Source organism: Gallinula chloropus, assembly GCF_964237585.1.
Source record: "Gallinula chloropus genome assembly, chromosome: 1".
In the NCBI taxonomy this organism is placed as follows: domain Eukaryota; kingdom Metazoa; phylum Chordata; class Aves; order Gruiformes; family Rallidae; genus Gallinula; species Gallinula chloropus.
The window spans coordinates 50528991-50545889 of record NC_140085.1 but is presented as its reverse complement, the minus strand read 5'-3'; the positions used below and the strand labels follow the sequence as shown (position 1 = coordinate 50545889).

The following is a 16899-nucleotide window of genomic DNA, read 5'->3' as shown; positions in this document are numbered from 1 at the left end:
CTGAAGGGCCTGTCCCCATGTGGTTGTAGGATTATGGCTGATGCCATGCACAGGTCCGAAACTTTGCAATGGCTGCACAGCTTGTTTTGGGAACCTCTGGCTTAAAACATTTGCCAGATGTGGCTGAAGAACTGCCTGTCTCAGGCAGGAAGAGAAGAGAACTCTCCAGCCCCTGTGGCCATGCACTGTCTCTCCCCTCTTCCTCTAACCCCTTCTGCCTGCTGCAGCCATGCTGGAGGTTTTGAAGACAAGTCACTTTTATTGTACAACCCCAATTTGTCTCCCAGGCAGCTTCATGTTGTAAGCTGAATAACACGTTAGTCTCTTTTGGAAAAAAATAGATTTTAGTGTAATGCATATTCATGAAACTGCATTATGGTTGCTGTGACAACCTCACCACTGGCGGTCGAGATGGGTGTGTTGATCTTCTGTCTCCAGTCCCTGTGCTATACTGTAGTGCGTGTCACACAGCTTTCCACTTATTTTTCCTCCACCCAGGCAGTGGGTAATTTAAATTGTTTGAGTTGATGCTTTATTAATAGCTGCATCTAATTAATCCTGCAACGCTGAAGCACAACTTCATGCTTGTTTCTGACCCATGTTAATCGAGTGTTGCTTCTGACAGCAGCTCATAAAACACAGGAAAAAGATAATTCTGTTGGGATTTTCTTGGTTTATCTCCCTTTAAACTCAAGGAGAAAATATATCTGAACTACTAAGCATAGTATTTTTCCACACCATAGGTAGCCTAGCGGATAACTTCCATCTCTTATGCAAAAAAAGCCCAAGAAAGTCAGTCCCTATCTAGTCTGTCCCTATGGTTTTAATGACCCCTGACCCTGAAAGGGTTAGGAGCTTTTTAGTACGTGTTAGTCAAAACCAGAAAGCAGTTTGCTATGTGTATGTGTTACATCATACTATGACCCTGGGGCCATGGGTGACATAATTGCAGGGAGACTTTAGCAGATGTGACGCTATGGTGGTGACTAATTTCAGGATAAACCTGTGATGGATTGAGCGTGGGGAGAGCTGAGCTCTGAAGGTCAAGCTCTGCGTGTTTGTTGATGTTGGGAACTGAGAGCACTTGCACGACACTCATAACTTTTGGGGAATGTTTATGAGCTGTTCTTGGCTGTCCAACTGGATGCTTGGCCCAAAGTATTGCCATTTCTTGTTTCCAATAGAAAATTATGACATCATTCTATACAGAGAGCTTAAAGTATTGTACAGTCATGGGTGATATGTCTCATGTGGGTGCCATTTGTGAAAGGGCTGCATTCAGTAAGGTCTGTGCCCCTTCTGTGTGCTTAAGTGTCTTGTTGAGTTGAGCTTAATAGAAAGTTTTCTTGAAAGGTGCCAACTTCATCTATAGAAAACCAAGCTCCTGTTGCACAGGAAGAGATGTTGTGGGGAAGATTTGGCTTCTTTCACAGATAGGAGCCTTCTGGAGAGCAGTTTGGGAGAAGTGTGTGCACAGAGGGAAGAAAAGCCGAGCAGACAAGGAGCTCTCAAGTGCAGTCAGTTGATCTTTCTGTGGTTAGTTTTTTAAATATTAATAAGTACAAAATGTTCAGACAGTGACTTGAGATGAGATTCTGTCCATTAAAATGAGAAATTGGGAGGGAAAAATAATGTAGCAAGAAGGAACTCTTTGCACAGAGCAGTATATAGAGCTGGACTGTGGATCTGTTGTAGGTGAAATGTACTCGCTGTGGTTTCCAGTTCCAGTTAGGCATGTCCAGGAAAAAAAACACTCTAAGCTTTGTTTTCAGCGTCAATTAGTATGTTGATGGCCTGAGTGTATCTTCTTGTGCTCCTGCTCTCCTGTAAACTCTCTGGGGAGAATATGCAGCAGCATTTCAGTGGATGAATACCTAACCTAATCCTGATACTTTCCACTCCCTCAATTTGCATGTCCCTACCTCATGATAAGACTGAAACATCCTGTGTGTTGACTTTGTCTCTGTATTTGTTCATCTGTGCACAGCCTGCTTTTTTTTGTGGATACCAAAGCTCCCACATTGGACTTCTGCAGAAAGACAATTTGAGATCGAAAGGAGAGTGTAGGGGAGATGGGGTGTAAGGGTGAGAACTGGGGGTGTGATAGGTTTGCTTCAACTCCAACGTCGCTTTCAGGTCTCTGAATCACAGTTTTTCTAGCAAAAGGAACACAGGTGCTTTAGAGGTTGCTTTGCTCCTTGTTGCATTCTTGCATGGCATTTTAATCCATGAGGTTGTAGTGGGGCGTTTCGTTGGTTTCTGCTCTTTACTGCCCTGCAGGCTCCAGACTAATGCTGCTGAGGTGATGCTGTTGGGCTTTGTGTATTGGGTTTGCATTTTTAATAGCTATGGAAAACAAATTTGCCGTGTTGTGACACAGGGTCCTTTCTCCAACAAAGAGCATGTGAAGGTTTAACTCTTCAATCTCTGCCCGGTCTGCCAGGCCACATACTCTGATTCAGCATATTCTAGTGTAAAAGAAACCAGATGCAATAACAAAGCCAAAACCACAAAGCAAGGCCACTTACAGGAGACTCTGGGGCAAGATACGGCAGGATTCAGACAGCACCAGTGCATGGAGTGCTGCCCTTCCCTGAGTCCCTCTCCTCCCTTCTGCGTGCCAACCACTTCCTCATCCATGCAAGAGCAGAGCAGGAGGGAGCAGAGGCACAAAGGGGTGGTGGGATGTCTGGAGGAGCACGCCCTGTAACCAATACCCCTCCAGTCTATGCTAGCAGGCTGGCTCTCGTCTTTCCCCAGCAGCTGGTTGTCCCCTTCCAGAAGTCTCTCTGTAAATGTAGACACAAAAAGCTGTGCAAGATCTCCTTATGATTTTTATGTGAAAGTTTGGGAAAACATTAATTTGCTCTACTTAAGTTTGGAAGGCGTGCGTGCATTGCTTTGACATTTTGGGTCTTGAATCATTTGCTTAAACTGAACATCTGACAGTTACTTGGGGGTTAATTGAGGGTTTTCCTGTTAGGTCCAAATAAAGTCATCTGTTCTGTGTCCCTCTGTAAAAGGAATAAAACTTCAGCCTTGGAGGTTTTGCTTTAGCAACTAGATATTAATGACATTTAAAAAATCCCCACCTTAATTTTTAATTTTTAGTGGGTCTGGGGGGTTTGAGTGTGGAAAATGCAGATGTTTGTCACTGATCAAGCCCCGTTACCTAGTCTTTTACTGGATAGTTTGGGAGTTCAGGGTAATCTTTACAGTCTGCTGTTCAGGTTTGCTGTTTTGACCTCTGCTACTGCAACAAGAGAAATAAAACCCGCCTTGTTAAAAAACCTGGATGTCTTTGTTTGTAGGCATGTTAATGTAAGATACCCTTACTGTGTTACAACAGAGGTCCTGCTAGTATTACTACATCTGGCTGATGTGCAACCAAGCTGGACCTAAATCAGTCTCACAGGGTCAGTGTCTGCCTTGCTGCTCTCGGCAGTACTGTTACGGTGCTGGATGTGGGAAAGATCTCCTGCTGCTTATGTTAACACTAAGGTGTTTGTATGAAGAAATAAACTTCACTGGGGAGGTTGGATTTTATTTTGCTCAAGTTAATAATTTGGAAGCAAGATTCCAGTCTTAATTCTTATTTATAGCTTGTTTGTCGTGAGAAAATTACTATATTTGGGGCTGGCACTGTTTAACATCTTTGTTTGTGAGGGTGACAGTAGGGCTGAGTGCATCCTCAGCAAACTTGCCCTGGAGAGGTGGGCCCAAGCAAACTGCATGAACTTCAGCAAGGTCCTGCAGATGGGTTGGCACAATCCCAAATGCAACTACAGAATGGGCAGAGGAGGTCTTGAGAGCAGCCCTGAGGAGAAGGACTTGCGGGTGTTGGTTGATGTAAAGCTTAATGTGAGGCAGCAGTGTGTGCTTGCATCCCAGAAAGCCAACTTGTCTCCTGTGCCACGTCAAAAGAAGCATGACTGGCAGGCTGAGGGAAGTGATTCTGCCCCTCTGCTCTGTTCTTGTGAGACTCCACCCAGAATCCTGTGTCCAGCTCTGGGGTGCCCAGTAAAAGAAGTATATGGAGCTGTTGGAGCACATCCAGGGGAAGGGCCATTGAAGATGATGAGAGGGCTGGAACACTTCTGATATGAAAGCAGGCTGAGAGAGTTGGGCTTGTTCAGCCTGGAGAAGAGAAGGCTCTGGGGAGACCTTATTGCAGCCTTTCCAGTACCTGAAGGGGCCTACAGGAAAGCTGTGGAGGGACTGTTTACAAGGGTATGTAGTGATAGGACGAGGGTAATGGGTTTAAACTGAAAGAGGGGAGATTTATGTTAAGTATTAGGAAGAAATTCTGCATTGTGGGGGTGGTGATGCCCTGATACAGGTTGCTTAGAGAACCTGTGGCTGCTGCCTCCCTGGCCAGGCGGGGCTTTGGGCAGCCTGGGCTAGTGGAGCATGTCCATACCCATGCCAAGGGAGCTGGAACTAGATGCTCTTTGAATTTCTTTCCAATCCAAACCATCCTGTGATTCTGTGTTGGGAAATGAGAGTGTTTACAGTGCCATGGAGTTAAAATAGTTTTTTTATTATGATTTTATAATATTTGTCTATGGTTAGTTAGAATGCAGAAGAAGATGTGGGCCTGTGTTCACAGTCTGAGCTCTTCATGTGCGAAACTGTGTGTTGGTTTGAAGTTGCTGGTACAGGGAGTTGCTAGAACCATCCTGAAACTTAGAGCTGAACCAGCTGGGTCCAGGATGTGGATAGGTAGTTGGGAGAGGGTGAGGGGATGAATGGTGATGATGGTGAATCAAATGTTTTTGATATTTAGTTGCTGTATTTTTACAGTAAGTTAATTCTAGGTCAGATTCTGGTCTTGCATTTTACAAAAGCTTCCTCAAGCTTTTCTAAATTTGTCCCGAGCTGCTTGGAATGCAAAGTCTCCAAGAAGCTTTTTTGCAGTGAGCCTGAAACTGCTGAAATGTCACCATATTTATTGATCTTTATCTAAAAAAAAAAAGAAAAAGTTGCAAGAACAGGCTGCTGACATAAAAAGCCTGTCTTGGATCGTACATTTGGCTGAAGGCCAGATAATGAGTTTCTATAGGAGCTTGTTGGCAAGCTTAGGTTTTTGCTTAGGTTAATCTAATGTAACTGTAAGTAATCTGGGAGCCTGGTATACTCAAACCCATTTTTAGACAAAAAGATCTTATTATTTTTAAATTATAACTGAGCAGATATTTTTATATAACAGCTTCTTGTATTTAAAGCACTTAGAAATGCCTAGGAACATGATTCTTTACTGTTTCCTCTTTTAATGGTCAATACTTTAAAAATATTGACGCTGATGACATCTCTTTCTGCTAGCCTCTGTGCTACAGGATTTAAGCTGAGTGTGTTCAGTGGATTGTTCTCTTAGTGCTTTACAGACAGATTTGCATTTTTAAAGGACCAGGTCGTCTTTTAGATCAGTAAAAGATTGGTTTTCCTATGGTTTTACTGTGAATGTGTTTACGTGTGCATCTGTTGGCCAGGTTATTTTGTGACCTAAGGCTGAAATGCAGGAACTGCCCTTCGAGAAGGCTGGAGTTTAGGGCCTTGTGTTCCTGAGCAGTGTCCAACCCAGGCAGTTACACCGCTGGGCCTTTTCACCCACCTCATGGGTCTCACTCTGCCTTCACTGCCTGAAGGCAAAGCTTGAAGGGAAGGCTTGGAGATTGTTCTCTGTCTGTAGATGCTTTTGGGCCTCTCACTTCTCTTGTGTGGTAAGTGCATGTGAACCCACTCCTGTTGCTTTAACAGTAGAACGCTGAGGACTCCTGATTGTGCTCAGGGCAGTGATGCTCATCTGCAGCCTTGAGTTAATCTCTCCATCTGTAAGAGAAGGCTTGAGATGTGTGTTTGTCCTTCTTTGGTGTGGGCTGTTGAGCGCCAGCCAGAAGAGGAGAGCACTCTACCCTCCTTCCTTATTTCTTTGTGTAGCTGTGTCATTAGCAGTGGCAGCATGAATGACAAATGGACAGGGTTTGGTTTACAACTGCTTTGCTGTAGGTCTGGCTTACACAGTATCTTAAACATAGATGGACACAGATGGAGATCTTTGAGGTGGGGGGGAGCATGATACTATTGTGCCTGTGCTTGTTGGAGGTTTAAACTTCCCTGATAGCATTTGTCCTCTAGTAGCTATTAATAGTAGGTCCTAGAGATATTTCTGGATGTGATAACTGACAAGTTTCTTCATCAAATAGTCAATGAATGAGCAAGAAGTGTTTCTATTTTAAACTTCGCTTTGACAAGTAATAAAACTTCAAAGAAAAGCTCTTCATAGAGAATAACCTTGGTGTGAGTTACCACAAGCAATTCTCTATTTAAGGGAAATATTCAACACGGGGCTGCAACTTTAGGCATCTCTGATAAAGGAAGAGTTTTGTGGTTGGGGGGTGTGGGGTGTGTGTGCCAGCTGCACTATAGGGGATTTGTATTAGTTTCAGACTTCTGTGTTTAAGTGAAGGGTGCTAATAAACCTTGGCAGAGATGCAAACTAAGGCAGATTTTGAAGGGAACGATCTGGTTTGAACTTGGTGAGTGTAGTCACTGCCAAAGTGTTAGGGTAAGCAGAGAATTCCCAGGGAAAGACGGAGAGCTCTGTTGAAAAGAGGTTTGTGTTAGGAGGTGAGAATCGCCTCAAGTGCAGAAGGCTGCGGGAGCCAGTAGCAAAAGGCTCTTGTCGTGCTCTTTATTTGTATGCCTGGAGTGACACGTGCCTGGATCTATCTTTTGCTTTTTCATCTCGTGCACATGGTGTGCCATGAAGCTGAGCAGGTTGCTCTCATGGAGAGGAGGACAGTGATGACCCTATGGGGGAGAAAGGGGTAGCAACAGGAGCAAGTGTCTCAAGATGCATCTTTACCACCGCAAAAGTCCATTTTGGAGGGCATTGCGGCACCCTCCAAATGGAAATCTCTAAGCTGAGGAACAAAGTTTGTAGGGGAGGAAATTGTCTGGTTTGTTACAAGCTGCCAGAGCAGTAGCTTGCTGGAGTGGCAGAACCAAGGAACTAACTTTTTCTTTTCCTTTTTTTTTTTATTTAACAAAGGTGGAGCCTTGGGACCTTTTGGTACAGTGTGATGCCTGCAAAGCATTGAATTGGCCCGATTCAGCAGGTCTGGTTTAAGTCAGGACTTAGACAGTGCAGCATCTTGGAAAGCTACCATCACAATGAGTCTGCATGCATTAATTAGGCTTTCTTCTATTGTCTTTTAAAAGCAAAATGCTTCTCCCAGTACAATTTATGATTTATAATTTAAGTATTGCTCATGTCACATTCTCTGGAAGTGAAATGCCTTGGGCATTTCTTATTCCTCCGGATGCTATGGCACCTGCACATTCTGCAAAAATACTTGCTGTGCAGTTTCTCTGACAGGAAAGTTTTCATCATGCTACTTTTAAAAATGTGAAAGCATAGCTAATAAAGTTATTCTCCTTTGTGTCTCAAAAGGAGTAATAGAAATCTAGCAAAGGGTATACAGGGTTGTCAGTTAGTGGTAATTTTAAGGATCTTGGCAGTGTGTTGCAATGGGGTTTGTGGTTGATTTCAACAATCTCTATTTTTTGGTGGGATGTTCTGCATGATCTGCCTGGTGTCTTTCTTCATTAAACCATCGGTACTCTGTTTTCTTAGCCTGAAGCAGTAGGGAGATTTGACAGCCTCACTGCTATTTTGCTCCCATTTTTCTGGGAATTCAAAAATTGCTTGCGAAGCTTAGTGGATTTTCATGTCTTTCATTAGAACTATAAGCAAGTTGAAGACTGCAGACTTATCAGCCAAACGTGTTTTTTTCTTCAAGTAACCTGGTAGGAACTGACTTCCTAATCTTTCTTCGGAGTGCAGGTTGTTAGCTTGTGCCCATTCTGGCTTGCTTTAAAAATAGCCATGAGAAAGAGGCCATAATAGTGTGGGAAGATGGTAAATCATCAACTACTGAAAAACAAACCGTGCATCTGTTGCACTGTGGGGTGGGGGGTGGGAAAAAAGCGCCTATTAAAAGGCTAAGTTGCAGCATGTTTTTCCTCTAATGGCAGCAAGGCCTTTGAAAGATGGGTAGAAGTACTTAGCAATTAGAATACATGCATTCAGGTTTGTTGAAAGCTTTCGAAATGACTCTTGATGTTTTGTTTCTTGCAGAGACTCCAACCGTCATGTTAAGGTAAAGCAGAAAAGTGCAGTGCTGAACATGCTAAAGAAGTTGGACAAAATAAGGTTCAGAGGTCACAAGAGAGATGAGTTCCTTGATTTAGCAGAGTCTCCAAATGCTTCAGACACTGAATGTGGAGATGAAATCCCGGTGAAAATACCTCGAACATCAACTCGAGACAATGAAGAGCTGAGAGACCCTGTAAGTACCTGATATAAGCATCATTACATTGTTATACAGTTGTTAGGCAGAAAATAATATAAATTAATATTTTTGTGTCCTGTATTTTGGATTTAACAGTTGTGAATCTGTGGACTAGGAAGCAAGCCCCCAGTAATAGCTCCCATTTTGTGGAAAAATCAAATTAATTTCTTAGTATTAAGGTTCCCTGTCCCTACTATTGATTTGAGGTGGTGTTTGACAGGTTTGTGAATCTTGATGTGCTTTTAAATGCTGCCTGGTTTATATGTATTTTGTTGAATTACTAATGAAAGGGTCTGAAGGAAAGGCTTCTTTTCAGTCTCAGAAACTCAGATTTACTCAAATGGCACTGTAGGGATAAGACTTCTGTTGGCTTCATTAGAGTTACAGGGTCACACCACCTTGTTCTTCACTGCAGTGTTTGTATCGAGTAGTGCATCCATACTATAGAGCTGTTTTAAACCTGTGCAGGAGATGGGCAAGACTCTTCAGGTGCTAATTTTTTTGGTGCTTGTACTCAAACAGATCTGCCTCTTTACAAAGATGCTGTTTCAGGAAAAGTTAAAAATGGGGGGTGGGGAAATAGTAAATAAATCTAAATAAATCCTGCTTAAACTGTTAAAAAAAGGCTGTGGATCCTTGAGCTTGGAGTGCTACAATCTGAATTACGATCTGTGCATTTGTCTGTATTCTAGAATGTGACTTGGAAGTCAGAATTCATACCACCCTATTTGGAAACTCACTGTGCAGTTTTTATCCCCTAAATGTGGTCAGGGTGTTGTCAGAAAGCTCACTTCTAGAAGCAGAGGGCTTGCTCACCACAAGTGTTAAACTAAAAGACTTCAAACTGTATATGTTTAAGCATCTCCTTTGGGGTTGTGTTGTGGTTTTATGTGGCAAGGTTCTGCTGAAGAAGGGGAGACTGCAGGGGTGGCTGCAAGAAGCAGACAGAAGCTCTCTGCAGGCCTGAGAGCAAACACCAGTCAGCTCAAGGCTGGACCCACCGCTGACCAAGGCCAAGCCCATCAGCGACGGTCACAGCGCCTCTGTGAGTCACATTTAGGAGAAGAAAACCCACAAGCAGCTGCTTTTTGCCACCAGAAAAGGGAGTGAGAATATGTAAAAAACTTTGCAGACACCAAGGTCAGTGAAGAAGGGGGGGGGAGGAGGTGCTGCAGGTGCCAGAGAGAGATTCCCCTGCAGCCCATGGAGAAGACTATGGTGAAGCAGGCTGTCCCCCTGCAGCCTGTGGGTGATGATGGGGAGCAGAGATCCCATCTACAGCCCGTGGAGGACCCCACGCCAGAGTAAGTGGAGACACCTGAAGGATGCTGTGACCCCATGGGAAGCCTGTGTGGGAGCAAGCTCCTGGCAGCGAAACCTGCAGCCTGTGGAGAACTGGCCCACACCAGAGCAAGTTTGCTGGTTCCCCCATGGACCAGGCTAGAGCAGTCTGAGCATGAAGATCAGCATCCCGTGGAAGGAAATCCACGCTGGGCCAGTTAGTGAGGAGCTGAAGCCCCATGGGAAAGGACTCGTATTGGAGAAGTTCATGAAGGACTGTCTCCTGTGGGTGGTACCCCATGCTGGAGCAGGGGAAGAGTGTGAGGAATACTTACCCCTGCCCCCCCCTACACCCCCAGGCTAAGACAGAAAACAACTCATGAGGAACTGTCTGAAACCCCCGTTCCCTCAGTCCCTGCCCCTTCCTGTGCCACAATGCAGGGAGGAAGAAGGGAGTGAAATCGTGACTAGAGTGAAGTCAGCTAAGAAGGGAGGGGTGGGGGAGGTGCTTTAAGATCTGGCTGCGCTTCTCATGACCTGGCTCTGGTGTCACTGGGTGTGCAGTGCAGGGTAAGAAATCAGAGAGTTTTCTCTCCTTTACTCTGTGCTGATTCTGTTTTGCCCGGGACGCTAATTGCGGACTGATCTCTCCCTGTCCTTAACTCCTGAGCCTCTCAGTATCTATTTTCTCCTGTGTCCATCTGTAAAGGGGAGTGATAGAGCGGCTATGGTGGGCATCTGGCCTCCAGCTAGGGTCAAACCATCACAGGTTGGCAGCTTATATCCTGTTTTATAGCTATTGGGGTTTTTTAATTTAAGTGGGCTTCTATGGAATCACGTACAGTCCTGCTAATATGGAACTCTTTTGCTAGAACGTTTTTCCCATGATTCTGAAACAAACAGGAGGTAGTGACTGAGCATTTTTCTGTCACAAAAAGCTTATTGTATGCAAATCCTCAAGTTCCTCAGACAAGGAAGGAAGGTCTGTTGAATGACTTTCCTTTGCTCTTATTCTACTGAAGGCATCTGTCATTTGTTAAGACCTACTTTTGTGTATGCAGGGACTGATCCGTGCTGCCACCCTCCCAACATGGTGTTTTTCTTATGTGTGGAGAGCAGGGAATACCCTTTGTATCTAATCAGAACAATCTGGGTGGCAGAGCCAGAGGCTAGAGAAAGATCTGTCTTAAACCCTTGATGCTATTTTCTGTGTTTCTTCAGGAGGATAATAGCTTCAGGATGGTACAGGGAGGGAACAGAGAGGTAAACATACAGTTTTGACTAGTTATAAAGCCTTATGGCTACACATCTGTGGTGATGGTCTCTGTTTTCTCAAATTGTTGAGCTTTGTGTGCTGAGAAGGTAATTTGAAGAATAACACTTCATGTCTGATTGCATACTGTTAAGAAGGCTGTTGTGATCTGAGTCTTTGGAATATTGTTGAGTATAGTTCTTTAAAAAGAGCTAGAAAGGGAGAGAGGACAGCAGCAGCAACATCTGACTTGTTTTCCACTACTCCTGATGTTTGGGATCTCCAAACCCAGTGTGATGCTGAAACAGTGTAAGAGCAGCAGCTGTATTAAAGATATGAGCAAAATAAGCAAACCTGTAAGAGGTTTGACGTATGAGGGATAAATTTAACCTGGAATTTTGGGGGATTAGCACTTGGCCCTCACAGACATCTACCTGCGAAGTGCTGCTGCATATTCATAAAGTGAAGGGAGAAGAAACAATGCTCTGTGCTGCAGAGGTGCCAGGAGTAAAGAAAGTAATGCTGGTATGTTTAAGTCGGTGTTAAAATAGTGGCTGAGGTCATGTGAGCAGGGTGAGTCTGAATTAATGTCTGGTTTTTATTGAGATCATATGGTTGAATTGTGCTTTTTAATTCAGTGACTGAAACTCAAATCCAAGTTGCTTACAGAGCAACTTAGTGTTATACTTCCATTACACTGACCACAAGAAGACCAAGTCTTGTTGGTTTTTTGCTGGTCAATACCTTTGGGACTGTTGGAAGCGTGCAAAAGTCAGTGTGCTTCTGGTGCATGAAATGCAGTAAGGCTGCATGTTTTTTCAGACAGACGTGAGCTGCACCGTGCTTCAGCCTCTGTTCCTTCACTGTTAAAAGGATTACAGAGCTCATGGGCATGAAAAAGCAAGATTGCTGGGTTGGAACTGAGCACAGGCATGCAGTCCTGGTCCCCTTATCTGCATTTACAGTGCGTAGATGTGCCTGACTCCGCTGTCACTCACTCTTTTAGCAAAGGTTTCATCTCAGCACCTCTCTTTTTATCATTCCCCTTCCCCACCCCCACAGTGTGGTGTATTAATCATTACAGGGCCATTAAAGAAAGATCTCTGTCTATCAGAACAACAGGGCACAGTCATGTGAATGAAAGGCCCTTCTGTACTGTGCCTCAGGGGTAAGAAGTGCACTTAAATGTTCATGTTAGGTGCCTCTTCCTTATGTGTGTGTCTGAACTTGAAGAGCGTGTCAGTGACATCGTAGCCTGTATCAGGAATAGTGTAACTATCAGGAGTAGGAAAGTGATTGTTCTGTTGTACTCAGCTCTAGTGAGGCTGTACCTCCAGTACTATGTTCAGTTTTGGACCCCTCGCTACAGGAAAGATGTTGAGATGCTGGGGTGTGTCTAGAGAAGGGTGACAAATCTGGTGAAGGGTCTGGAGCACAAGTCCTATGAGGAACAGCTGAGGGAACTGGGCTTTTTAATCTTGAGAAAAGAGGGGAGACCTTATCGCTCTCTACAACTACCTGCAAGATGGTTACGAAGACGTCTGGGTTGGTTTCTTCTCTTGGATAACAAGCAATAGGACGAGAGGAAAAGGCTTAAAATTGCACCAGGGAGATTTAGGTCAGATATCAGGAAGACTGAAGGGGTTGTCAAGCACTGGAACAGGCTGCCCAGGGAGATGGTGGAGTCACCATCCCTAAGGTATTTAAAGGGTGTGTAGATGAAGTGCTTGAGGACATGATCTAGAGGTGGACTAGGCAGGGTTAGGCTGCAGTTGGACTTGATGGGTCTCTTCCAACCCAGGTGATTCTGTGATTCTGGATGCAAAAATATTGCCACAAATGAAAGTTTTAGAGTAAAAAGCCTTGTCATCAAAGCTTGGGATTGTGAAACCCTGACTATCTGAAAAGAACATCCTCTGTTGCACAGCTGCAAGAGAAGTGCATGCTTAGTATCAGGCCATACATACAGCAGTCCCAACACTTCATGTGTCTTAAGTAGCGCATGTGAAATTTATAACTTGTGGGAAGACAGAAAGGATGGGTAGATGAGGTCATCATATATTCTTTATCTTAAAACTCTGAGCTTTATCTATTTAGTTCAGTGATAAACATCCTACCTTGTATTTGGGTAAAGCACACAGCTAGGTCCTGGTAGGAAAGCCCTGAGGCTGGAAGGATTTGTTGTTTTCCTTTGAATTCTCCTCAGTGGTTTCTGAGGCTTTTTGTTCAAAAGGTGCTTCACTCTTAATTTGAACTGCTTTTGTCTAAACTTACAGGCTGGCTGTTTGCTTGCATGGGTATTTTTTCTCCTCTCATCTAAGTGCCCTGATTATCAGGTGTGACTTGAATATCGGGTGTTTTTCTTAGGTCTCCATGTGTGCCTGGACATTGTAATGACAGCATTGCCATGACTTCCTGGTTGGTAACCAATAAACTTGGGAAACCAATAAAATAAGCACTTCTTCCAGTTCCGAAATGGCATCCCAGATTTCTTCCTCCTATGCCTCTTTACCATAGGTGGTTGGCAGGTTTTTTTGAAGCAAGGACTTTCAATACTGTATGCAGCACTGTTATCTCTGCATTTTTTTATAAAACCACCACAATCATGAAATAAGTAGAGGGGTAACCTGGTCTGTTTATATTTCCTAATAATAAACCTATTAGCATTTGTCATCCTGTGGCATCAGAAGTTCAGGTAGCGTTGCTTGCTTGGTAATTAAAGTCCCCTTTATTCAGTGCCATTGTGGTTCCCTGTTCTGTAGATGTACCTTGGGCTCCTTCTTGCTAGATTGAAGTTCTGCAATGCACATGTTCAGGGAGGGGGTCAGTGCCCTGAAAATCAAAGATCATCCTTGTGTTTGCCAGTTCTGGCTTGATTTGCCTCATTTTTAAGTTGCGTCTCCTCATTTTGTGCCATAGATGAATTTATGTACTCTTAAAAACGGGACATTTGTCACATTATAAAAGGGAGAAAACATTCAGAGCTATGTACAGGTATATGGATGAGCTCAGGGCAGAGGAGGATCACGTCCCCTTCGGCAGAGATGGGGAAAGAACAAATTTGTGTTTAAATCTGTGGAGGTTCTGAACTACCCTGGCAGCGAGCGTTGCAAGGCGAAGCGCTCTCTTACCTGGCACGCTGTGCTGGAAGCAGTCTAATCTGCTTATGCAAGTTCCCCGACAGCGTGCTAGGATTAAATCTGAGTTATTGTGGTACAGATAACATTAATTTAATTGCTGTTCCATTACAGTTTGGCTTTTCCTGAAACACCTCAATTAAAACGTTGAACATTTCTGTATCGGTCACCTCGTTTACAGTCACTGGAAGGTGTGAAGCGTGGTGCAAACATTACAGTTGAGATATTAAAATCTCTAAACCTGTCTAGCACTAGCCTATTTTTAAATTTATGTAAAGTATATCTGTGTTTTAGGAGCTTGCCAATATGAGTATGCTTCTCAGAGTTGCTACTAAGGATTAAGTGTTCATGCAGATGCTTCTCATTCTGAAGCAGTGCTGTTGCGTTTCCCTTTCCTTACAGCAGGTAAATGCCATGGGGAAACCTGTAGTTTGAAGTAAGGAAATGCACGTGAAGTGTCAGTTGAGAAACTTGGGGGAACTGACCTCCCTAGACAAGCTCTGCAGTTCGTTGCATTACTGAAGAATCGCAAGATAGTTTGGGTTGGAAGGGACCTTTAAATGTCACATAGTCCAACCCACTGCGGTGTGTCCACGACACGGTGACAGCTTCAACTAGATTGGGTTGCTCAGAGCCCCGTCCAACCTGACTGTGAATGTTTCCAGGGAGGGGGCATCTACAAGCTCCCTGTGCAACCTGTTCCAGTGTTTCACCATCCTTGTGATAAAAAAAAGTCTTCCTTTTTTGTAGTCTGAATCTACCCTATTGTAGTTTAAAATGGTGATCCCTTGTCCTATTGCTACAGGCCCTACCCGACTTTTTTTCTTTCCTCACCTTTGCTCTCCAATGAATGCACATTAACATTTTGTGGTTTAAACTACCTCTTCCTTGTGTCATGTCCCAGCCACTGCTTGGCCCTGGGAAGTGGCTGTGTGGTTATGCCCCTGGGCTTCATACGCTATGTCCTCACTGCTCCCCATCCTCCATGTTTTAGAGCTGTCGCTTTGTTAATTACAAACTTAGAAAGAAGATTTGCTATTTGTTAGATATTCCTAGAGAAAAAAAATCATCTGTGCATGATGTTGTGCAAGTAATGAAAGGAAGGAGTTGGCCAGTTATATTTGTGTGTGGTGCTGAAGATATGCTGTGCAGCAGATGGAGAGGACAGATCCTCATCTGCTCGGTTAAGAAGTGACTTAGACCTCTCCATGGCTGTACAGTGAAGGTGGTTGGTGTCAGTGCTCAGCACTCAACGCTCAAAACAAAATCCCAGGGCTCTCAGGATGAAGGGGGGCTGGGGGAGGGAAGGCAGAGAACTCTCAGGTTGGGAGGTGCTGTTATGGGAAGCCTGAAGTGTAGATGGCTTGAAAAACACATTTGTGGGTAGATGTGTGTTTTTTCAAGTCTGAAGCTGGATGTGGCTTGGTTCAGCAGCTCTGAACTCTGGTAGTGAGTTAGAGGCGATGTGTCATCACCAGAAACCTCCTTTAACCCCTCTGGCTCTGACTCGCTGCGCTCAACTCTGGCATTTTGCTGATGTCCTAAGCACCACCCAGCCTTGTGCGTGGTCTTCGCTAAGTAATAGTGATTGCCAACATTTTAAGAGGGCTCCTGTGTCAAATACTGTCAAAGCTAGAGAGGCAGAAGGAAAAACTGAAATCTGTGGAAGCCTTGGAGGCTTTTAGTGTGAGTCAGAAGCAAGAAAAGGCATCTGTAGTTAAGTTAAAACCGTAGTTAATCCAGCCCGAGTCCCAGAACTAGCCTGCAGAGGCAACAGAAGAAAGAAATGTTACCCAATTAATGCTGGAATTAATAGAAGGTAATTTGTTAACTTGTGAGTTGTCAGTTATGCTCACTTCAGATAGAGGTACTTCTTAAACTCAAGAGACAGACAGTTCCCTTTCAGCAAATGTATAGACCTTGTTTCTTATCTTCTTACCCTGTTAACATCTCTTGATACAACGAGGTGTGTTGGTATGAAAAAACACATCTTCTGGGACAAAGGAAGCATCTGCATAAATATCTCCCATATCACTGTCCTAGGCATGCTCAGCTTTTTGAGCACTTCTGACTTGTATTCGTTAATACATTACGGTCTCACTAATTTGCTTTGTTGTCCATGAAGATTGTATCAGTCTATCTTACTACACTGGTTGAACCATTTTAATACATGATAATTTCCCCATCCCTGGCAGGGGCTTGGAACTAGATGGTCTTCAAAGTCCTTTGCAACCCAGATCAGCCTGTGATTCTGTGATAATGGCACTATCTTGTTCCTAGATTCTTACCAAGTAGCCTCACATTTTAACTTAGTGGATTTTAAATATTTTTTCTTCTCCAGTTTTTTCTCTAGCTTAGAAGGTCATTGTAACCTTTTTGGGGTTGGTTTAATGATGTGTAACTGCTGATGTTTAACTCATTAACCACACTCAGATCTCTTGAGTCCAGTGCTTTAGCAGATGTATACATTTGGAAACTAGGAATGAAATCTGTTCACCTGTATTGCTCAGTCCCAGACATTTTTGCTTTTCCCTGTTTCCTAAGAGGCACAGTCAAGGTATCCTGGGCTTTTAGTAATGACTGATCCATCTCCTAAGAAGCAAAAGTGGAGCTGGTTCTCAAGATGGATTTCTGAAATACAGCTCATTTCTTGGTGAAATACCTTGAGTATCTTCAGTGAAGATGAAAACTTGAATGCGCTTAGATATTTACTCGCCCCTTTCTTCTTCCTCTCCTCCCTCAACTCAGTCTCTGTGTTCCTGTCCCCACTCACACCCTACCCCTGCTCCAGAGTGGGATCCCTCCCATGGTAGACAGACAGTCCTCTGTGAACTTCTCCAATGTGAGTCCTTCCCGTGGGCTGCAGCTCTTCACC

At 43.9% G+C, this 16899-nt stretch overlaps 1 protein-coding gene across 1 annotated transcript in view; it reads left to right on the top strand.

The window, feature by feature from the left end:
* Positions 1-8174: 8174 nt before the first annotated feature.
* GRAMD4 (GRAM domain containing 4) overlaps positions 8175-16899 on the top strand; it is a 53341-nt gene continuing 44616 nt past the window's right edge. Inside the window, exon 1 of the mRNA XM_084261436.1 lies at positions 8175-8351. Coding sequence (XP_084117562.1) covers positions 8190-8351 — 162 coding nt within the window. The 5' untranslated portion in view covers positions 8175-8189. The remainder of the gene's footprint in view (positions 8352-16899) is intronic.